General features: G+C 36.2%; 3 protein-coding genes across 3 annotated transcripts; all 3 read left to right on the top strand.

Moving 5' to 3' along the window:
• Positions 1-134: 134 nt before the first annotated feature.
• LOC135689097 (histone deacetylase 1) lies at positions 135-17903 on the top strand. The gene is made up of 15 exons (XM_089110133.1): positions 135-288; positions 5410-5522; positions 7336-7453; positions 7828-7902; positions 8687-8825; positions 10094-10235; positions 10879-10971; positions 11513-11621; positions 12780-12920; positions 13354-13462; positions 13864-14000; positions 14354-14624; positions 15004-15084; positions 15969-16006; positions 17331-17903. The coding sequence occupies exons 1-15, from the start codon at positions 237-239 to the stop codon at positions 17438-17440; spliced, it is 1728 nt and encodes a 575-aa protein (XP_088966259.1). The 5' UTR covers positions 135-236; the 3' UTR covers positions 17441-17903.
• LOC148959508 (uncharacterized) lies at positions 2166-5401 on the top strand. Its single transcript, XM_089109933.1, has 2 exons — positions 2166-2638; positions 3002-5401. The coding sequence occupies exons 1-2, from the start codon at positions 2312-2314 to the stop codon at positions 3302-3304; spliced, it is 630 nt and encodes a 209-aa protein (XP_088966059.1). The 5' UTR covers positions 2166-2311; the 3' UTR covers positions 3305-5401.
• Positions 17904-18036: 133 nt separating the features above from the next.
• LOC148959507 (transcription factor Sox-11-A-like) lies at positions 18037-21877 on the top strand. Its single transcript, XM_089110135.1, has one exon. It carries the CDS (start codon positions 20150-20152, stop codon positions 21089-21091), a length of 942 nt encoding a protein of 313 aa, XP_088966261.1. The 5' UTR covers positions 18037-20149; the 3' UTR covers positions 21092-21877.
• Positions 21878-24452: the final 2575 nt, after the last annotated feature.

Below are 24452 nucleotides of genomic sequence, written 5' to 3'. Positions count from 1 at the left end.
GAGATGAGAGTATTCGAGATAATGAATTTTATTTCTATACCAAGCCCTATAGGAAAACAAGGATAAATGGGAATCTGTTCGAGATAGAGAGTTTCTCGATAAACTGGGTTCGAGATAGAGGGATTCAACTGTAGTATCCTGACGACCATAGAAGCGTTTTAATTGGTTAGAATTAGTCACGTGGACGGTATTTTCATCAGTACCGCCATCCACGGCTCTTTTTCTATCTGGTAACAATGGCATACACAACTGGAGGAACCAAAAAACGAATTTGCTATTACTATGATGGTGAGCGTGATTTTCATTCTAATAATTTGGAATGCCTTTTATCACTTTTTGTAAATCTAGCTACTTCTCATCTGTTTGGTGTTTCCTCATCAAGATGCTTTATTACTCGCTGGCCAGTCTACACAGATTTGGCCTAAGTTGGCCTCTTTGTCAATCAGAGAAAGATTCCAACACTTAAATTTTTAACATTTTGTTTTGAATAATCAAAGATTTATCACATTCTGCTTTTAGAAGTATCTCATCGACGTAAACCAAACATTTATTTGTATAATTTATTTCGAAGACCGATGGCGTCGAGTTTTTTCGTCCGTTCCCTCCTCCATTATTGTTCTCCTCCTGTTGAGGTATTCTATGGAAGACACATTTTGAATACAAATTGGACTTTTAAAATTCCTCTTGGCCCTTTTCATCTTTCTAATGAATAAGGATGCGTAAGACCCAATCAAATTTGTGGGAATTTTACTGGGAAGCTTTTACTTAAGTAACATCTTCAAGTTTTTAGGCCAGAAAATTTATAAAATTAAACTCACATGTGCATAGAAATATGACAGGGTTTCGTCAGTTATAGTCATTCGTCAGTAATTCACTTACACCCAGGTTTCACCAATCCTTGTATGCACCAATTTTGAAACTTCTTTAAATATGTTTGTCTTGTAGTTCCTTTTACACTCATGTGCCAGGTAACACTCCAGTTACTTAGACATCAAACAGAGAGATGTATATGACTCTTCAGTTTCCTACAGTATTTTCAACCATTTTTTACAAAACTACACCAAATATCGCATTCATTTTGTACTATAAGACTTTTGCAAATTAGTAGAATTGTCACCAGACTAGCTAATATTAACTACCTGTAAAGTGATGTTACTGTCGTAAGTAGAGGAATTTTAAATAATTATGTTTTCATACACATTTAAAATACGCATTTACACATTTAGAATAAATTCTTCTGCCACTGCCCCAAGACCTATTATGCTGAGTTCCAAACATGGCAGGATTTAAACAGAGTCTTGTCTCAGTCAAAAAGAATCATGGACACAAAGTTCCAAACAATAAACAAAGTCAACTTAATAATTAAAGTTAAGCAGCTGTTTTCTACTCAAACCATGATCAGAAGGAAAAAGTCCCTTAAGATCCGCAGATTCTTTATGTATGATTCACAATAAGTCATGGAAAGTGAAGCTGTCCTACCCTGCAACCTTGCTTATTAACAATGGCTCAGGTTTAAAAAAGTATACCGACAGTGAAAAGAACTTTGTTGAAGCTACAGCATACTTTGACTCTCTAGATGAATAACCAAAGTTTCAATTGTCACCATTTGGTCATATAACATTTGCTTTTGCAACACTTTGAGTTGTACGTTTGTATCTGACTTAAAATCCTTAGCTCAGTACTAAGGTATCAAGTTGTTTTTTGTTTTTTAGTTCTTTGTTTCTTTTTAGAATTTTATTTCTTTGAACCAGATGGCCTCTATCAAAGACAAAACCAACCATATTATAGACAGACTACATTCCAGCACTATTTCCTAGATTCCAGCACTATTTGAACCATCTGTCTTAAGTGGGTTCATATAAACCAAAAATACTTGTGCTGTAGTCAATGCAATCACAAGATGCATATTAAATGTAATATATCTCAACTCAACATTATGAAGCTCTCAAGGACGAAACCCTCTTTGTCAACTGGACTTGCCTTTTCTGGACAGTAAAAAGACGGAAATACTGGCATTGACTTTCAGTTGATAGGCCTGTCAGAAACCAATATATCTGTAGATTCACCTCTCCCATCAAGTAATGACATTCCTGGATACAAATTTCATCACACACCTTCTCTTACTTCTGCTGGTGGTGTAGGTGTTTATGTGAAATCAGACCTTACAACAAATAAGGGGCTTGACCTTTGTGCTAAAACTCAGAACTTTGAGACTGTATGGATTGAAATAGAGAATGCTAAGTCAAAAAATATAATATATTGCTGTGCATACCGCCATCCAAGCACTGATATCGCTCTTTTCAATGAGCACATGCAAGAGGTTATGCTAAATATTGCAAATGAAAATACGTTAACATTTATAATGGGTGATTTCAACATAAACCTGCTCAACTATGAGAATCATACCCTCATTGGTGACTTTGCAAATAACATGTTCTCTAATCAATTTCAGCAACTTATTCTACAACCAACAAGAGTAACTGACTCAACAGCAACATTAATAGACAACATATTTTCAAATGGTTATAATAATAGGGTCAAAAGTGGAAATATTCTGATCCAAATTTCAGACCACTTCCCCCAGTTCTCCATTCTTCAAAATTCTGCACCTACTTACAATAACACCTCATATTTTATTTACGATTAGAAAAACTTTGACAATACAAAATTCCTAAACGACTACCAAAATATGAATTTTGACTATCTGGAAATTGATAATCTCATTGTTGACAATAATTTCGGAAATTTTTTAGATAATTTAAATCAACTTGTTGATAGTAACTGCCCTAAGAAGAAACTAAACAAAAAATCTTTAAAACTAAGACATAAACTCTGGATTAACACAATAATTCAGCACATGATGAGAATAAGAGACAGGCTTTTTCACCAATTCAAACAAAGTGATTTCACCAATTCTGAGGACTTCTCCTACTATAAACAGTTTCAAAATCGAGTTGTAAATGAGATAAAATCTAGTAAAACAAGCTATTATCAAACTTAATTTGAAGAGAATAAAGCAAACATTAAGCTGCTTTGGAAAGGAATCAAAAGTATCATCAAAACTAAGGCAACAAATAGTGATGCAGTCTCAGTTTCTAGTCTTACTGATGAAAGTTGTGTCCAAATATCAAATCCTATAAACATAGCTAAAAATTTAAATAAATACTTTCTTACAGTTGCTGATAAAATAACAAAGAAAATCCCAAGAAATCCTAATTCTCCCCTTCAGTATTTGGACACTCCAAATTACAGTACCTTCTTTATTTTCCCAACAGTCCCTAGTGAGGTTTCTGAAATGATATAAATCATTTAAAAATGGCAAGGCTCTTGGACCAAACAGTATACCAAACAGTGATCTCCATATTGCCTTACAGCTCTCTCTGATCATTAATCAATCATTCCAGAATGGCATCTTTCCAGAAAAATTAAAAATGGCTATGGTTATTCCAATTCACAAAAAGGTGATATAACAAATAAGGCAAATTATAGATCTCTCTATTATCAGTTTTAAGCAAAATCTTTGGAAAACTAATGCATCAGCGACTTTATAATTTTTTATTATATTTACGATAAAACTAAAAGCTAAAAATAGTAGACAAGCTTATCAGCCTGTAAACCTTTTTTTATACCAGTTGTGTATAAATCCTTTTAATACTGTGCAAGAATGTGGCATGTAACTCCAATTTAGAGCTTCATCCTTATTTTCCTGTTTGAGAGATTTGTTAATTATGGAATATATGTATATATGTATATTTATTTAATCATAAAGCAAATGCTTGAGGAAATTTCTTTCCACAAGGGTGCTGCCCAATTGTATTGAACCACTCTTGGTCGGAATCGAACTCCAGTTTGCTGCTTCAAAAACCCCCGCTCATTCCTCATATATATAAGCTTTCTCTTTCTTGTGCATTCCTGGATGGTTCACCATCTGTCTTCACGCTTCTTTTTTGTTCTTTTATTTATACATTGTATCTATGCCTCTTTTCACACCTCCATCTGGGCCTAGAAACTTTACTTGTGTCGTTTAAATAGCTATTATTATCCTTGCTTGTAAAATGTGTTATCTTTTGTTCTTTTGTTTTGTATTCCTTATTTTATGCTCCAAATGTAAGTGAATGTTGTTCTGAGGAAGCATATCACAAAATGTTAATCAAGTTGTTTTTACTGATCATCTATTTAAAGTTTTAAGAAACATTGTAGTCTAGAGCATATGAATTCATCTGTACATGTATGTATTAAAAAATTCAGGGCCGTTGGGGGCATCGGCACACGTTGCTTCACCTAACCCATACAAAGTCCTAACCTTTGATATAGGTTAATAGACTCAAGTAAAAGCAGCTCAAAATTTAGGACAGGGAATGGACAAAAAAAGTTCACTTTTCCTCGCCATAGAACTGATGTACCAGTCCACCTTGGATATCTAAGATATGAGAGGGGAAGAAAAAACCTGACTGAATTAAGAGCCTAGTCTTTTCTAAACAAAAAATGACAAGAACTTTGAAATGAATCCACTACGTTTGATATCAAATGGGGAGGGAGGGACAGGGGAAGAGAACACCATGAAAATAGCATACAAAGTAAGCATGATAATCTCCGACCCAAAGCAATTAAATGCACCCATCTGAGTCAAAAAAAACCCAAATAAAAATATTTTTGTGAATTTTTCATACCCCTTTTTGTAAGTCAAATGCTGTTTTTGGAGCCTAATATTTCTGGTCTTGAAACTTTGCCTAAAATACTGGTACCTATAGCAATAGCAAATTGGCCATAAAAGTATTTTCGTGCTTTTTAGCATAATTTATACAGGTGATCTAAAAAAAGCAGAAAATATTTCTGAAAAAGCTTCTTTATGTCACAACCATCAGAACATAGGGCTTTGTCATTTTCAAGGGTCAATGTGCTGCTTACTAGCTAGATTGTCTGCTTGTAAAGAAAGGTAGAAAAGTGGTCAAAACACCACATTCTTATTTAAATGACCAACGTAATGGTGTGGTAATCAAGAAACTAAAGAATGAATCCTATTGTATTATGACATGTGGCTTTAAGAGAGATCTTCTGTTGGGAAAGACTCTTTTAAATAACATTTTTGGAATTAGAAGATATTACTTTTGTAAAATTGTTATTACGTTGTAGCACTCTCTGCCACTTCTGAGAAATAGCATGTCCAGCTAGTAATGTATCATCAAAGCCCTGGTTTCCTGAACAATGAGAAAATCTAGATTGACTGCTCCACTCTTGTTTAATTGCACCAATTTTTCTTATTTGCAGTTCATTTGAATTTTCATCTCAAAGTAAAATTGTTACCAATATTAATGTTCTCTCTGACAGGTTTTACTTGTTAAATAAAATATTTTAGATTCGCTTTGTTCAATAAAATATTTTAGATTTGGACATTGTTTGCATCTATAGGTGATGTTGGAAACTATTACTATGGACAAGGGCATCCAATGAAGCCACATCGTATTCGAATGACACATAATTTGTTACTTAACTATGGATTATACAGGAAAATGGAAATATATGTGAGAAATGTTTTATTCATTTATTGTTAACTGACTGTGACTGTTAAAATTGTTAACAGTGCTGTTTTGCAATGTCATTTATTTAGCACAGCTTGAATTATTTTGATTAAGCTGACTGCTTATGGCAGTTGATTCCCTGAATGTGTTGAAATTATTCAAGAATCCTTGTACTCTTTTTGTTAAGGCTCTTTCTCGATAGCCATATGTCGACGGCTTTTGTGTCGCTTAGAGAGCTGCTGTTCAAATCATTGTATATTTTATGTTGATTTCAAACTGCATTTTTTTTATTTAAAAGGAAACATTTTTAAGGTACCATTTGTATTAGAAAAACCTGCTACCATTCATAGATGTGTTACTTTTCCTTGGACACTGCTTCTGTTTGTACCTCTAGTTCTATGAGAAAAATCTTTATTTTCATGTTATAAGAGTCCTAGCCATGATATGATGCTGACCCAAGCAGGCCAGTGATCTCCTTATAGTAGGATAATAATAATAATAATAATAATAATAGAAATATTTATACAGGGTAAACCTTTTCAGTGCCAAAGGCACTGTTATCAATAAGGAGATATTTAAAAATGCACACATGAATTTGTAAATTGCAACAGGCGTAGTGCTCTTAAGCCAGTTACTGTAAATGCTAAAAAGCCCATATTTTGAGCAAGCACTGTCATAAATTATTAAAGAGTTTGTTGTTTTCATGGGGTTTTAATATCTTCACTTGTGAATCTGATCCTTGTTTCTGAGGTGTTTGTTGAGGAGAACAGTTATGATAATATTAAAGAAAAGAAAATTTTCAATTATCCCAATTATAGAACCAATCATTTAAATTTTAATAAAGTGTAGATGACAGTGGCAGCTGGCATAAAAATAAGATTGTACTAGTAAAGCAAAAAAAAATTTTACCAGAGTGAAACAGCTAGAGGAAGGGTGGTGCAGGGGTGAAGTCCCTGGAAAACTTTTTTTTATAGCTTATATGGCCAAATTTTCTTTTAATGGTGGGTCAGGAGTTTTCATAAAATACCTCGGTTTGTTTGACGTCATGTGATATTGCCAGCTGCAGAGGTTAAATGATCTCGGAGCATTTTATCACCAGAAAGAGGAATCTAGTACTGTGAACGATTTTTTCATTGTTTGACCGTTGAAATACAAACAGTTTTTTGTCACGTTGAGTCACAAATGACAATGGGACAGAGTTATGCAGTATTGGATGAATGAGGTCTAGTATGGTGGTTTACATAAAGGGCTTATTCAATGTCAAATTTTCAATGGGAGTTAAGATAAGGAAGGTCAAAATTAAGATATGGTGTACTCTTCCCTTTTTTGCCATTAATTCAATTATCATAGAAAAACGGAAAATCATTCAATACAAAAGTATTTCTAGCTTTCAAAATAAAATGGTACTAGACTGGTACCACTAGTACCCTGCAAGCCACCACTGGTAGATGGATCAGATTTTGTAACAGTGGAACAATCTTGTTTTCTTTTTGTCACATGCAATCTGAAAGAGTTAGTGAAAACTCATCAAAGCATCCTCAACTAGGATTATGCCTCAGAAACCAATACCATATTCTCCAACTACAACATCATCATAATAGTACTAGCAGTCTATGTTTATACAAAACAACAGGATTAGTTACTCTTTCCTTAAGTCTTTAGTTCGCAATTGGTCTTACTTTATTTATCTTTTTAATAGTCTTCTTTTGTTTCGAATGTAAACACAGAATGTTACAGTAGACTCATAGTATCATGAGTTTCAGAAGCTGGAAAGTTTTATGTTCACTGCTTACAAAAATTATTTTTAATCTTTAAGCGACCCCACAAAGCTACTGCAGAGGAGATGACAAAGTATCATTCAGATGACTATATTAAATTTCTAAAAACTATCAAACCTGAAAACATGTCAGAATATAACAAGCAAATGCAAAGATGTAAGTGATTCTTTTATGTCTTTTTAGATACCCCTTTTCGCTTTGATGGAAAATTATTCTGGTTCCCAAAATTCCATAAACAGTTTCCAATGTTGATCTTTTCAGACAGAGCTATCAAAAAGCACTGTCAGATAGTAAGAGCAGGCAAACTGATTTTAGACAAAGAAGCTATGAAAGATATTCTAGTGGCCAGAAATATTTGAGATTCATGTATATTTTGTTTAAATAACTTTTATCTTTTAAATTTGTCTTGTCAATTAAAAAAATATTAAATTTATATATTCACTACTTGAAATTCAACTGTCTAGGAAAAAAAACTTTCTATAATCTCAGTTGCTTTATGTGCATGATCCCCTGTTCTTTTCTATTTACAGTTAATGTTGGTGAGGACTGCCCGGTTTTTGATGGCATGTTTGAGTTTTGCCAGCTTTCTGCAGGAGGATCAGTTGGTAAGTGACCATTGTGAACAAGAGACAGCTTCCATACAGTTTACTCTGTCGCAGCTCAATGTAGTCATATTTAAATTAGTCATTGAACACCCAACTTTAGATACTCTTTTTGAGAGGATGTACTTAGGATATTTTGACTAGCTTTGTCATGTTGATATACCCCAATTTAACTTGAATTGCATGTTGTCTAGTAACATTACTTCTGACAAATGTTGATATGATAATTCCTTTTCAGTTGCTTGAATTGGTAATTAAATCAAACCTTTAAGTTATGAATCCAACATGTAGAATAATGCATATCATTGTTATGCTCTTTCACATAAAATTTGATTATACTTTGTTCACTTCTATAAATCATACTAAATGTGCTGACGTTGCATAAGCTTCAATCATAAAAGGTTAATCTTTGATTAATTCATAAATATAACATTATAACATTTTCAAAAACAGCCAGTTGACAAATGTTGCATGAGATTGAAACAAAGAACAACAAGTTGAAAAATAAAGGATAAATGTAAAAGATATATATACAATTCAAGTTACAATTGCAGTAAGTTAGTACAAACAGTAATGCCACATATCAAAGCAACATTCAAGTAAAATCATCTGAACCCAGTTATTGGTGTTTGCTTGATTAAGTTATTCAGTGTAACAATAGCTTATTTGGCACAGCTCTTGTGCAGTTGCCAAATTAGAAATTCAAGTTCACTTGCATCCATTCACATTATTGTTTGTGCTGTTTATTTACATTGATATGTGAATATATGTGAATTTCATTTTGTAGCGGGTGCTGTGAAGTTGAATAAGCAGCAAACAGATGTTGCTGTTAATTGGTCAGGAGGCTTGCATCATGCAAAGAAGTCGGAGGCCTCTGGATTCTGTTACGTCAACGATATTGTGCTTGCCATCCTTGAGCTTCTTAAGTATGTCTTGTTTTTGACAGTTAGTAACTAAATGATTGTTTACTGGCTATTTACATTTCATCACAAATCATAGATTTTCAGGCTTTCTTGCACCGTGTTTCTGAGGGCCCGTTCACACTACTCCGTTTTCATATGAAAACAGAGTCAAACTAATCCGCTTTTGCCTTGCGTTCACACTACTCTGCTATGAAAACGGATTCGTTTGAAAACGCTAATAAAAACGGATACTTTCGAATACGCTCCGTTTTCAGTGTGAGCACCAAAAACGGAGACATTTGAATACGCTAACAACAGCAACGCCTTTAGCTTGGTTGCTACCCTTTCTTATGTTACTTGCCCATAATCGTGCGGGTAGTCGCTGTCTGTATCTTCCTTCTCTTGTTGCTTTCTTAGGTGCTCGGCCATCCTCTGCTATATGACAGTATTTGGCTTGTACGCTTTCCCAGTCAACACCAGTTGAAAGTTTTGTGTCCTGTAGTCAGCAGTGATATTTGGCAATAAGACAGTTTCATCGTCTGTCCAATTGAATATTTCTTCTCCTACCTTTCTTTTCGGCGGCATTTTGTTGTTCGTCTATTCTGCGAATTCTTGTTCAGCGTGGAGGCAAATTTTGGCGCCAATTTTGGTGAAGCCTCCTCATGAGAGCCTCTGTTCAAAACTGAGGCCACCAATAGCGTTTTTGTGGAGTAGTGTGAACACCTATCGTATTCACAGCGTATTCATTTGAAAACGGATAAGTGTGAACGGACAGCGTTTTCATCAACGAAAACGGAGCGAAGCGAATACGGAGGGAGTAGTGTGAACGTAGCCTGAATGTAAAACAGTTACTTTGATATATTATAATTTGAGATTATGACCAAAGAACACAACCATAGGAATGCTCCAACATTCAAACCTTTTTTACTTTGCTAAATGAAAGTTTTCTAAAGATTTATTATTTTGATTGAATATGTTATTTTACAATTCATTTTAATTCAACTTTAGTATGCTTTATCAAGTTGTTTCTTTCTGCAGTGCTGAGTTGGTAATATATTTCCTATATTATCGTTTAATTTCTTAGCAAGAACCATAACAAAATAAGCAGAACTTGCAAGTAGAGCAGATATACAAGTAGAACAGGTTAAACAGAAAAGAAGAAAAAGTGTTGGAACTAATGGCAGCAATTTCACTGAACCAGTTTACTGCATTCTGTTTATTTGAAACCAATGTTAGAAAACTATCATAGTTGCTTCGCTTTTCTCAATGTTTTGGCTTTTGATATCTTCTAGGTACCATCAGCGTGTTTTGTACATCGACATAGATATTCACCATGGTGATGGGGTGGAAGAAGCATTCTATACCACTGACCGAGTCATGACAGTTTCTCTGCACAAGTATGGAGAGTACTTTCCAGGAACTGGCGACCTGCGAGTAAGTAGAATCACTGTCTTTGTACGATCTTTGCTTGTCGGCCTAACGCCTGCAATTGCTTTGCTTGTAAACAGTGAGGCTATATGTCTGATGCCTGTATGTTTGATGCCTATTTGCGCTTTCATGATCCATATTTGCGCTTCTAGGTTCTTTATACACTGGCACTTCGCTTGTCTGCTTCTTTCTGTAGGTTCTGTGCTTGTAGCTTTCTTGCCTAAGGCTCTTGAATGTTTGATTGTCATGGGCTCAATGTCTCTACGTCCTTTGCTTGTCATTTTTTTTATTTAATGTTCTGCATTTGAAGGCTTCTGCCTGAAATTTTGTCATAGTGCTGCACTATTATTGTGTCTTATCATCAGCATGTTGCAGGTTTCAAAATTAGTGTTTCTTACATCATTCTAGCATGTGGTTAGCATGTAGCAAGTGTTTTTCTTAAAGAATTGTTTCATATTAGTGTTGTTCTGAGCTTTTCATCATATCACTATAGTTGTTTGTAACTCGACCTCCTTAGACATGAATAAATTCATTATGCTGGTTGGTGAACCCAGGGTAGATCTGTCCTGTTTTAGAGTATAATCAGCCCTGTCTCTGTGTCATCAATCATTCTTCAACTGGCTAACCATACATTTCTGCCTAATTTCAGGATATCGGTGCAGGAAAAGGCAAGTACTATGCAGTCAATTTCCCGTTGAGGGATGGCATAGACGATGACTCGTACGAAAAAATTTTTAATCCGGTGAGGTTTTGCAGATATATTATCAAGAGTGAATCATTTATTCACCCTTTCATTTTTAAGTTGCCATGGCCATTAACTGAGTTTTCCAGCTGTGTACGTTTCTCTAACCTCCTGAACCCACTATAAACATTACTCCATTTTTAGCTTTAACACAAGGAGGCAATGACCTTGGGGTCCTTCTGTATAGAAAATTTTGCTTGAAGAATGTTGACATCACTTTGAATTGTCATTAATTTTCTTGTGCCAGACATATAATGTCATGTATTACTAATATACGTTTATGCTGTTTTTCATTCTATCCTTGAGAATCATATACAGATATATACAAATAGTGAACCATCTAATGATAAGAAGCCCAATGTGTCTAAGCTGCTTAGGAGTCCGTTTGGCTTTCGGCTCGACCATCGTAACCAGTTTCCAGTAAACTTCTTAACTATTTTTGTTCACCTTCCATTAGTTGATCTAACCTTCTAACCTTTCTAACCTTCACGTTATCGCTGATATCTATCATACTATGTGACTGTGGTTGTCTTCCAAATAGATTATCTCAAAGGTAATAGAAGTCTACCAGCCAAATGCCATTGTTCTCCAGTGTGGAGCTGACTCTCTCTCCGGTGATCGACTTGGCTGCTTCAATTTGTCTCTTCGTGGTATGTTAGAGAACCTTTGATTCAAGCATTGTGCTGTGTCCAAGTCTTCTTGCTGTGCCGAGTTCAAGTTTCGCACTACCCCAACCCCTCTTTAAACGTCTGTTTCCGAGTGCAAGTTCTGTCATCATTATTATATAGATTTGAAGTTACTGCCAAAAATTGGACATTCGGTACAAATTGTCATGTCTATGTTTGTTAATTACTTGGTAGCGGAAATGTTCAGTCGCCCAACAATTAAGGGAAGTACAAATTAAGGGTCATTTTTGTTACTTAAAGGCAACGTGTCCCTCCGTGATAGGCTAATTCTTACTTGAAAGCCTCGCCATTGGAGGGTCTTCCTCTGCCTTTCAATCATCTGACATTTCTTATTATGGGTGAACACAACTAAAATTGTCTCATCTCTATATCATTGAAACTGATTAAGACGTCTGACACCAAAAATTCACAAAAACTCTCTCCGGGAGAGTACGCTGTGGTGGTTCTTCATTCCGATTGGTTGTTTGCAAATTAAACCATCAATGTGTGAATACCGTGGCCATGAAAAGAAATTATGTGGACAATGGGGGACAGAATGCCTTAAACGTTTTTCGTATTACGTATATTTCGGATTGAGGCGAGATTATTGTTTACATGAAGGTTTTTACCATATTAGTGCTGTTTATGTGGACTTTTGACATCTTAAAATTTTGACGGTGATCAACAATCGAGGTTATTCCGAAATATTTCCGTAATATTTTATCGGAAACTTGTTTTTCTATTAAGTTCTTCATTAGTTTTTAAACTTTTTATCTTTACAAAATAAATAATACAAACACATACAATATGAAAGATTGTATCCAGACTAAGGGTAATGTCAAGTAGCGCAATAAGTTGTGTCAAATATCAGACCGTAAATTGTGTTGATACATTTATGGCACTGCCTCTTGGAAACAAATATCCCAGGAACGAACTCTAAACTCTTATTTTTTATGACATTTATATCAGTGCCTGAAATTTTTGTGAAATCTGAAATGTTACCCCGTGCTATGTATTTTTGTCATTGATTGTCCTTGATTCTTTGTAAATCTTACATATATTTGAGGAACAGGAGACAACAGGGCAAGTATTCGATAAGCAACAGATTATTTCACCATTGACTAGGTATGTCTGTTATTGCAGGCCACGCCCAGTGTGTAGAGTTTGTGAAGAAGTTCAATTTGCCATTGTTGCTTCTTGGTGGTGGTGGCTATACCATTCGCAACGTGGCACGTTGTTGGACATACGAAACTTCGGTTGCGCTTGAGATTGATATTCCAAATGGTTAGTACATAGAGTCTCTCTCATAGAGACAAATAAGGAAAGCGATCCGAGCTAGGCAAAACCTGTTTGTATCCGTAGTTTCTACATTGTTATTTACTTGGAAAGGAAACTTGCATTTCTTCTTTCGGTTAGCTGCTGGTATGTTCTCTAATATAACTTCATTATAGTCTATATTTTGTCAGGTCTTACTTATGTGTGGTTTTCAAGGCACTGATTTCTGACAATACTTCTTTTCGAACTCCATCTTAAGAAGTTCTTGATATTTTTCGAACACAAAAAAGTAAGCTGTTATGAAACTCAATAGCTAAACAAAACGTCACAAATAGTCATATGGATTAGAGGTAAACCTTAGTTTTGACATTGAACCTAATTCCACTTCTTAGAGAAGCGAAGCATTGCCTCGTCTGAACTTCTGGCTTTTTCCTTTGAACAGAGCTGCCTTACAATGATTATTTTGAGTATTTTGGACCAGATTTCAAACTTCACATACAACCGTCAAACATGCAAAACCAGAATACTACGGACTACTTGGACAAGATCAAGTAAGCCTTCCTATCATAGTGATTATCAAAGTGATTATCATAGTGATTATCATAGTGATTATCAAAGTGATTATCATAGTGATTATCATAGTGATTATCAAAGTGATTATCATAGTGATTATCATAGTGATTATCATAGTGATAAGTGAGTATCATTGTCATAATGATTATCATAGTGATTAGTGAATATCATAGTGATTATCATAGTGATTAGTGATTCTGATAGTGATTTTCAGAGTTCTTATCATTGTGATTATTATAGTAATTATCTCAACTATTGCCTTTATTTCTGCCTCTATTTTAGAGATGCAGCATAGTTTGTATCACGTTAAGTTTTATCAATTGCATGCAAAATCTGCGATTGAGACGAAAGTTGTGTGACATTTTTTGTTACTTTCAAGGCAAAGACTGTACGAGAACCTGCGCATGATACCACATGCACCAGGTGTTCAAATGCAGCCAATTCCTGATGATGGAATTGCCGAGGAAAGCGATGATGAAGAAGACAAGCCACACTCATCAGATCATAGAATTTCAAGTACGTCCACGGCCAGCTTGTGAATTTTGATCAATTTTGCATTTGTCTGTATACAGTTCTTCGCGTTAGACATTCTTTTTTGACTTTTCTCGACCTTTATCGTGATGCAAATATTCTGTATAAATTGTTATATTCTCTTTAAGTATTAAAATGCTTCGTATAGTCATTAATAGGGATAGGTAGCTTCCATTCTTATTTCTGATTGCATGGTAGAAACTATTGAAGAAACTATTGATTCATCTCGTGCTTTTAAGTTCCTTTCAAAGAAAACTCATAAGAAATAGCATTTGTACTTCTACCCGGTCTTGGCTCTGGATATTGCACATCGTTTTCTGACGTTTTACTTTTTTTAGTTCGGTCGTCAGACAAACGAATCGCCCGAGACGAGGAATTCTCTGATTCAGAAGATGAAGGGGATGGAAGGAAAAATATTTCAAGCAGCAAGGAAGATGGGCCACAGAAGAAAAGAGTGAAAACGGCAACGCCTGTTCCAAAGAGTACAGAAGAAAAAGTTGAAGAAAAGCCCTCAGCTCCTGAAGCAGAGAAGGGAGTAGACAAAGAGAAAAGCACAGAGGATACCGAAGATAAGACATCGATAGAAAACGAAGTAAAAACGACTTTAAGGTTTGTGATTGGCAAGTTATCAATAATTCTGAGCTGTTCTCATGGTACCTAGCCTTCATTCCTTTCATTGATAGATTTTTTACGACAGGCAATTTCACAGTTGCTGTTGCAGGTGTGGGTTAGTTTTTGATAATATTAGTCAACTGAACTTGTCATGGCAATTCCTTTTACTCCAAACTGTTAATAAGTTGATGCACTTGTGATTGTACTTAACGGTTGATTAAGCAGCTCGTCAGACTCATGCCGTAAGGGTGACAACATCTCACAGAATCCTATTCATTTTTCTTGGGTATTTTATCGAGCATATAAAAGGCCATAAAGTTAACATCTTCATCAGTAGTGAATTTAAGTTACCGTTGCAATTGCTCTACCATTGTAGTTCGAGCAAACCAAGCGAGGCAAGCGAGGAAACTGAACCGGAGGGAATGCAAGTTGATTCTGCTGCTGAACGAACTGCAAAGTACGTTTTCAACATCATTTATTTCCTGATTGTATGCTACGTAACATATATCATTGATATTAGAATTTACCCAAATTTACCGGTCATTAACCCTGGTCATCAATAAAGCCTTGAGCAAATTTACTATCACTTCAAAATCATTTTTTTTCATGAACGCCCAAATTGATTTGGAATAGGGGCCTAGCTATAATATTTACTCTCTAACTGGTGAGAATATATACACTCAGAATATTAAAATTTGCTAAAATGCAGGTGGAAAAGTGCAAATGGAGATCAAATGGGGGTAGATGCTATCGTTAGGAGATGAAGGCAAGCATTGTAATAAACAACATTAAAAAGTGAGCCTGATGAGACTGATCATGTGATGTCCTTGTATCCATGGAAGTTTTTAAAAACTATTTGATTAAGATATAGGTCACAATCCTGAAAAGAATTCAATTGCATCAAGCACAAGAGAAAATTTGCTTTAATCAGTAAAAATCACTCTGTTAGGCAATCTACAATAGAGGCCTTGGACGCATCAAGAAAATTGTAAGAATTTTCAAGAATTCTGCAAAATTATAACAAAGATTCTTAAGCCAGATGAAAAACTGTAAACTTTTATCAAACAAGAATTTTCAAAAACATTCTCAAGGGTTCTTAGGCTGTATCTTTGGTAACTTTTAAAATGTAATTGGATCTTAAGATATTTTTATTTAAGTTTTATATTTTTTATTTATGTAATTGGATTTTTATTTATTATAAATAAGATATTTTTTATTTGAGTACCTCTATCTCGTAAAAAGATACTTCAGCAGCAAGGAACAGTATCTTGCTTAAATATACTTATTATATTACAGTATCTTCCAACACCTTTTACTGATGTAATATTACACTTCCTTTAGTACTCCGGCCAATGAAGATGCTGAGCCAGCACCCAAAGGTTGGTTATTTTTACATTTTGCCTAATCAAAAATTTCCCCAAGCTTTATACGGAGGATTTTTGATACGTCCGTCGATAAATGATGCGGACAAGTGTAGATATAAGCAGGGAAGTAAATGTTTGTGGCTGAATATCTGTCATCAAAGTTGTGGCTAACATCAAAAGTTTTCACTTATTCTTGCCAAATGGACCCTAGAGATTTCAAATCAAAGATGTGTCACATCGAATGTCTAGTCCTTCCGGCACTAAACATCTAGTTCCTCCTCTGACCTTGTGTTTAGATGTATCTTTTACATTTATTTGTAAAAATATTTCGTATCGAGCAGTCTGAGAGCTTGCGATTATAGTATTTTTGCTGGATCACTCTACTTTCTACATCCAGGAACAACATCAATTGTTTGAATATTATGTTCATCATAATCATAATGTTTTATATAGTGCAAAGTAAAGAGTATATAACGTTTATAAAGTACAAAGGCCATCACTTTTCAGCACCGAAGCAATTATTTTCTGTTACGGGACCCATTACTATGTACTTTCCAGCAACAGTAAGCCTAGCGTGGCGCCATGATTACAAATTTTAACTAACGCTAATTTATTTTAAATGTTTTTTTAAAGAAAAAGCTCGCCTTTCCATGTTTAGATGTGTTTCGGTTTGACAGCATCGAATCAAATCTTTTACTTTCCTTACTGATGCTCCTAAAGGCTAGATGAATATGCAAATTAGTTTTTCTTTATGCAGATAACGAATTACTAGACTAGATTTTATTGAAACCGTTCCAAATTCTCTCTGGATCTCTCTTGAAAATTTCAAAATTCTCTTGGCAGTGTTTTTTACTCTTTCTAATGGCGTGATAAGTTTTACATCATTGCAACCAAAATGTACCTTTAGTTTTCAAGACGGTTTTAAATGGAGAATTTGAGAGATTTTTTGACAGATTTTTTAATTTCATCAACTTTTATCAAATTATATACCTATTAAATGACATGTTACAGACAAAGAAGGAAAGAATTATGAGGTCCCATGTAGTCATGTTTGTTTTTCTCTAGTTCAAACGATAGGTTCTGAGATCGCTCTTGAAAGGAACGAAACTATCAGTTTCTCTGGCGTTTTCCCGATAATTATTTCTTTTTTGTGCGGAAGTGAAAAAGAGAAACGACGTTTTGCATATTCTAGTTCAACTTTTGGAATATGCAAATAATTATGGTTTCTACTGCTGTGATTAGAAATTTAGAATCTTTTAGCGAATTTAGCATTAGAGGACAGGAAGGAGATAGATTCACGTTTACTGATGCTGCTCTATTCAATAATTTATTTTTGCAGATGAGTTGGGTGAAACTGAAGCGAAACCGGTTTTATCAGAGGAACAGACAGGGACAGAGACAAAAGAAACAACTCCAGTCCCTGAACAACCAGTGACGAAGCAAGAATAGCACTGTCGAGATGTTTGTTTGGTAATTCATTTGTTGAAACATGCAAAGAGACATGTTGTATAAAGAAACACTGCTGAATGCTTGGAAGTAGTAATGAAGCCAACAGTATTCTTGACCTTGCCTTTAAAAGGTAGCTCCACTGAAGTTCATATGGCGACATTTTTTTATTACGCTGGGTTGAAGAAAAGTCCAATTTGCCAACAGACAACTTAAAGGTCAATCGCATGTACAGAGAGGGGCATAGAACTGGTTGCTACTGTATGCTTATTTGGCTAAAGGTCTGGGGTAATTTATTATATCCCTAATAGTTTGTACCCGTATGTCGTAGAAATCGGCGTTTTTCATGGATGTTTTATGTACATGTACAATGGCAAAACGTGCCATTAACTTTTTTCTTTTGCCGCCGAATCTTAAGCTCCAAGGCGAATATACATTTGATAAAATTTATCCATAATTCCATCTATTTTTGTGGTCTCTTTTTGTTTCATCGAAATATTCTTAATCACACTGTTCAACCTCAGTCGAACTTGGCTCATCCTTGTCTCGCAGAAATATCTAAGACACACGTGTCACTTTCTCCCGAGACCTAGAGAATCTGAGAATCTTATAATTTCTGGATGTTTTTTTTGTTTCAAACATCATATTTTTCGCAGGGTGTGCAGATACTTTTAATTTATCAAATTAGTCCCCTTAGAGTTTATTAGTTTCAGTCCAGTTTGAAACGAAAATAATCTCGTAAGCAGTTTTTTAGCTGTATAGAATTTTGAAAATGGTTTTATAAAAAGCAAAAGTTTTGCAACATGACTGAAGCTTTTCGTCTAACAGAAGTATGGCAGGGCAAGGGCGACTTTTTCCTAAGGCATTAAGATGGAAGGTGAGTGAAGTGAGCCAAGAAAGGAGGAGGGGTTCGGATGGTACTCCCGGAATGTAGTATGGCTTAAAACAACACCAAATTATTTTTTTTACACTTAGCTTCGGAAACTATCGGAAACATCATAGCATTGTCCTCTGCTTCGATTCTTTTTCTGTAGAATGTCTATTCGTAGAAGAATCTATAAGTGACAAAGCAAAGCGAGGGGAATAATGCTGATTCCTCAAAGTCGATTTTTGCTATTTGCATATCTCGTTTTATGGATTAAGTTTTGTTTCCCTCGCTGAGATTCGTATCTTAAATCCTTTAGTAGAAAATTGAGTCTTGTTATAAGAAATATTTCTCATAAAGTTAATGTCATGGCATCTAGATCTCTGATAGGCATGTATGAAATGTTGGAGACCCATGTGAAGGATTGGCATGAAGCATTCTCTACTCGCTGGTCTCTAGAGTTCTATGACACTGCGACCAAAAAGATACTTTCTGGGTCCCCTTCTGCCCCCTCTTGCTAAGGGCACAGGCCCCCCTCTGCCCCCTTTTTCCGGCATGGTTGCGTCTGACATTTTTCCGGGTATAAAGCGTCAAAATAAAGGCTGAACAGACCAAGCAGAATCTTTTCTGTCTACTTATTTTCTGTTTTTTCTTTATAAGAAAAGCCTTGCCGTTACTACGTTCTGAGATCTACGTCATATAATCAAGTGCATCACAACTAAATGATTAAGATTCTGGTTGTAGAAAGAGGTATTTTTCCGATAATCCGAAGGGGTGGGGACCAATTTGATGAAGGGGGCTTTTGAGAGATGAATCATTTGAATATTGACAAAAGATATGCTGTGAAGATGTTTTGTTTATTTTAGTTTATCAACTCCCGCTGAATGTTTTATTTACCATGGACTGTATTCATTTCTAACCCAAACCCCAAGTTTAGTTTTAGATATTTTCAAATACCCATTCAAAGCCCATTTTCATCGCTATGGTTTTATGTAGTCAGCGTGCTCTAGGTTGAAGCTTCGAAACTGTTGTGGGATCGTGAAATATAATACTTCTAATTCTGCAACACGCGTGGCAGGAAAACAAGCGCACATGGCAGAATGAATTTCACACCCGCTCAGACCAAAACCTCACGTGCTCTTGCAATCAAGGCCATAAAGTCATTGATTTAGAATGGATTTCCCTCATTTACATAACAAGGACCCGCTGCCTCGCTAAATGGTTCCACCGCCAGGGCCTTTGTTCGGCGCACGTGGCGGGCAGAAGGTTCACTTGTGTGATGTATTCCCAATAGACAATTTGAAAACAAGGCCAGCCTGTGCATACTTGATTTAATCTTTATAATAGAAGGCAATGTACACAGATGGTGTTAAAGGATATTTTGGCTGCTGTCGGCAAACTCTTAATGTATTTGCGAGATAAAGGGGACATTTCCCGTGAAATTTGCACAACAATAGAGATTTTGTTAAAGCCGCGTTGGACGATTGTTTGGGGATTGCCAAGCACCCCAAGGGATCACGTTACTACAAAGCTGGCCAACCAATCGTGGCGACGATCAAAATAGAAGGCGGGAACCTGTTTCAAATTCTTTTCTGTGATTGGCTGGATATTCCGTGAAACAGCTGACGTGTTGGCTTGCTTGAAAATAGTGGAAGTCACGAATTGCATGAGATCTAGGAAACACGCTATTTGACATCACAACAGAGGGCAGCTTGTACAACGAAGTAGACTTGCTGTTTATGACTAGCTTTTTGAAAGAATACTCTTAGCAGCCGAGCCACTCTCGAAAACAGTTTGAGTCAAAATTAAACAGATTGATTCGCCTTCGTTACGAGAGAAACTTAAACATGGATTTCGATTTGGATGGGGACTTAGCTGCAACTTTTCCAAAATCAGAGTTTCAGCCTGTAGGAGGCACAGGTAACGTAAAGTTGAAGGCCCAGTCAAATGTTGTACAAAACAAAAAAGGTAGTAAGGAGGCACATGTTAAGCGGCCTATGAATGCATTTATGGTTTGGAGTCAAATTGAGCGAAGAAAAATGGCTGAAGTTTACCCTGATATGCACAACGCAGAAATCAGTCGACGCCTCGGACGAAGATGGAAGTTGCTTACTGAGACAGAGCGGCGACCGTATATTCAACGATCTGAGAAATTGAGAGAAGAACACATGCGGAAATACCCTGATTACAAATACAGGCCGAAAAAGAAAAACAAGCCTGTGACTAACGGAAAAGCATTGCCGAAATGCCCGGGAAGCGAAACCATTCTAAACAACATGGAATCGTTAAAAGACGACAGATTGGAAGCTAAAGGCCTGCTAAATTTAACCGTAGGTGCAACTCCAAGACACGCATCGTCAGCAAATGATGTATCCATCTCACCTGTCACTTACACGCGTGAACTCGGAAGAATTGGAAGTCTCAGTACTGGATACGAGCGCAGGTCCGTCGTTGACAAAAAGGATGGAAGAAGTCCTAATACTCCGCCACCGAAAGTTCCCGACTCATCGATAAGTGTCGAGGAAAGTCACGAACATCTTAGTTTTTATGAGGATTTGGACGTAAGAAACCCTGTGAGAAAGGGGGCTGAGAATTCCGCACAGCAGGCGCCTACATGGAAAATGGCCACTAGTTCCTTATCCGAAATGAACTTTAACTTGGGCTTCTCTGCCATTGGTATGTCACCGTTAACTGATAAAGCAGTTTTCGATTTCCAGGACTTGTATACAACTCCAGAAGTATCTGAACTCATTTCAGGCCAATGGCTCGAGAGTACTTTAGCGATGTAAACAGTTCGTCAAATTACACGCGTATATATTAGAAATCAAGTTCGTAATGACTCCGATGAACTTTTCCTCAGTGCTCTCGCTCCGGCCATGAAAAATTGTCGCTATACGCACTTTTCAATTTTGATTTAACGCCTAATCGTGAGGCAGTTGGTATCGATTGCAATTGCAAGTAGATCTAAAGCGGTTTTGTATGTTTTATAGAGTTTCGTGTCACATACATCTGCGCTAGGATTCCTTAATCAGTGATCTAATAAACTAGCTGAGGTATTTACATTGTTGACGAAGTGAAGAAATCTGCTTTAGAATCTCAGAAATTTTATTAAAGCTTCAGTTTATCACCCTTTCTAACCCCCCATCAAGACCCCTCCCCCCATCAAGACCCTCCATGTTGCATCGTGTTCGTAAAGACCCTCGATTTGGCTTTTTAGCAAGAATAGTGCCCCGCAGTAGTAAGTGATGATTCAGGTATAGTTGCCCATACCGCAGATTGCCCATACCGCAGATTGCCCATACCGCAGGTTGCCCATACCGCAGGTTGCCTATACCGCAGGTTGCCCATACCGCAGGTTGCCCATACTCAGGTTGTCAATGCCGAATCCGACACCGTTGGATTTCAAGCAACATCATATTTAGAAATTGACAAGTATTTTGAACAAAGTATTTGGTCCTTTTCTTCCTGATCTATAAATGTTTTTTATCTAAGCTCAATCAGGAGGCTGTGTATAATTGTAACATTGCTAACAGCTTTAAAATTTTTACGAAAGAAGTCAAAAATTTTATAAGAAACTCTTTGTTATTCATTGTTTGCTCCCTGCTGCGAGACTGCTTTCTTGACTTGACTGCCATTGTTTGCACACTTCAGACCAATGAAGCGCCTTCTCCTGCCTGATTCGAGGATTTTCAGCGCTATGATTATCCGGTTTTTCAGTCTTTCGTTAAGTTTCCTGCGAGTGAACGCGAAGAAACCAATTCCCCAGCATTAAAATGGTATTTTAATGCTCACACGGTAAATCCACGAATTACCCCTTCCTCGTATAACCCCCCCCCGAATTATCCCCCATCCTGGCAGTGAGTGCTTTTAATTTCACCGTAACACGCCTTTCTTTTTGTTTTATTCAGCTCCCATAGAAGGTTAATCTAAAAATTAAAGCAAAATATACCATTTTGGCAGGTGACCTTGACACGAAGAGACTGTCAAAGGCAATGAAATTATCTACAATGAAATTATCTACATTATGGACTAGAATGTCTTTCAATCCTTTGGTTTATACTTTGAATTGATTTTTTAGAGAGGGTAATCAGCGAAATGTCAATTTAGGAAACCGTGAAACCATTACTAGCTAGCTGCATCGCAGCTTGGAGATGATTTGTGTAAGCCCCCTTCCTCCACTAAACCCTCATTTAATAAACCCGCCTCAAAAAAAGCTCCCATCTAAATCGACCTAAGTCTAGAGGCCACCATGGGGCTTGTTCGAGGACTTTTCGGTATTCAAGAGAGTTTCAGGTTGGCCAGGGAGCCCATTATTTTGCTAAACTTGCTGAAGCGAGAAATTAAAACTTTGACACAATACTGGTTTAGGCAGATGTTTTACACAAAAGCATGGGAAACTTCAATGTGGCTTTTGTTGTTCAGATTATTTGTTTATTTTATGTGGCGTTTCTCTAATTCTAAACATAATCAAAAGTCGGCCAGTAGGGCACGAAGAAAGCTAATCCTATTCTTAGTTTACGGCATGAAACCAAATGAAAGCAACAGGAATGGAACGGTTATCAGTTTTGTGCACGTTGAGCAAAATTTCGAATTTCAAATTTTTAAATCCGCTGATACCATCAGAAAGAGCTTGTAAAACGTAGCAAAAGCTATGAAAAGAACAATGTGATCTGACCTATAAGCAACAAGTTATGGCTGTTGAAACTTTTAGTAAATTGTCAAATTGTAAAGTATTAGTAAAATTGTGCATGTTATGATAATAGCGTGAAGTTTGGTACAATTACACAATCCGATATGCTGAGTAAGGAGAAATACATATGAAGCTTCAAAAATGCCATCAAAAGCTATTTTTAGACTGGGGTACTGGTATCCAGTCCTCTTGTAGGTATAGCACTACAGCGTTTTAACTTTGCAAGCCATTGAACTGAAACATTTTTTCTGGCGTTATTTGAAGTGCTGAATAAAATAAGATGCAAAAACAGATTTAAAAATTCCACAAAAGCAATTTTTAGACTACTGTGTTTGTACCCAGTCCTATATTAGGTCTTGCATCATAACTTTGTAACTTTACAAGTTATACGACTGAAACTTTGTTTCCTGGCGTAATCCGAAGTACTAGATAAAAGGAAACGTAGAGCTAGGTTTAAAACTGCACCAAGGCTTTATTTGGACTTAGATACTTAAACCTAGTATCGCATCAAAACTTTATGACTACGCAAGTTGTACAACTGAAACTTTGTTTCCTGGCATAATCTGACGTGCTTAGTTAGATAGAATATATTTCCAGTCTGCAAAGCAAAGAAATCAACTACCTAAGTACCTATTGAATAAATTTTATGATATAACTTGCTGTGCTAAATACTTTATGAAACCTTGTTGTTTGCTTTTTGCCAGTTGAGTTGTGAATAGTTTGCCACGTCTTTTTAGGTACGCAATGTTCTTAATTTGTTCTTAACTTTTGTTCAAACTTTGAGGCTCGTGAACTTATTAAACTGTTCTTATAAAAAGAGTGTACTTCTTGACTTTATTTGGTCTATTTACTATAATAATCAGTTATATTTCTTTTATTTGTCTGTTATTTGCATCAATTCAGTAGATAACTTTTTGCATCATTGCAATGTCTGCATTTTTTATGTGTAAACATGTCTTACTGAAAATACTCGAGACAAAGAAGATGCACATTTCTGTTCAGGAAGTAAAGTTAGCTCAATCAATACGACAGCCTCTTGTTATTCACATTGATTTGCACTCTGAATCAAAGGTCACCCTTTCTTTCTTTCATCGACGTCTATCACAAAAGTTTTAGTATCACTCCTCCCATTGGCGCGCTGGGGATGGGATCGCTGGTGGGGCACAGGGGCGAAATGCCGCCCCTTATTTAGTTATCTTCAAAATTTCCTTCAAAATTTTCCTTCAAAGTAAAAGAGTTCGGAAGCACGTCGATTTATATCTTCAAACTAGGAGGGATGGGGGGATCAATTACCAACATGCTGTAATAGAGAATTTTCTAATAGAGCGCGTTGTAGTGGCTGTATCATCAAACTGCACAACAATGATAGCCAGGAACGTAACTATTGAGGAAGGTCGGGGCATGAAGGGTTGGTTAAGGAGTTTGTTGAAGGCCGCCACCGTGTGTTCTAAGGCGTTCTA

Source organism: Rhopilema esculentum, chromosome 9, assembly GCF_057945365.1.
Source record: "Rhopilema esculentum isolate cy_ngs chromosome 9, ASM5794536v1, whole genome shotgun sequence".
Classification (NCBI taxonomy): Eukaryota; Metazoa; Cnidaria; class Scyphozoa; order Rhizostomeae; family Rhizostomatidae; genus Rhopilema; species Rhopilema esculentum.
The sequence above is the reverse complement of the archived record's forward strand: the minus strand, read 5'-3'. Positions and strand labels throughout refer to the sequence as shown.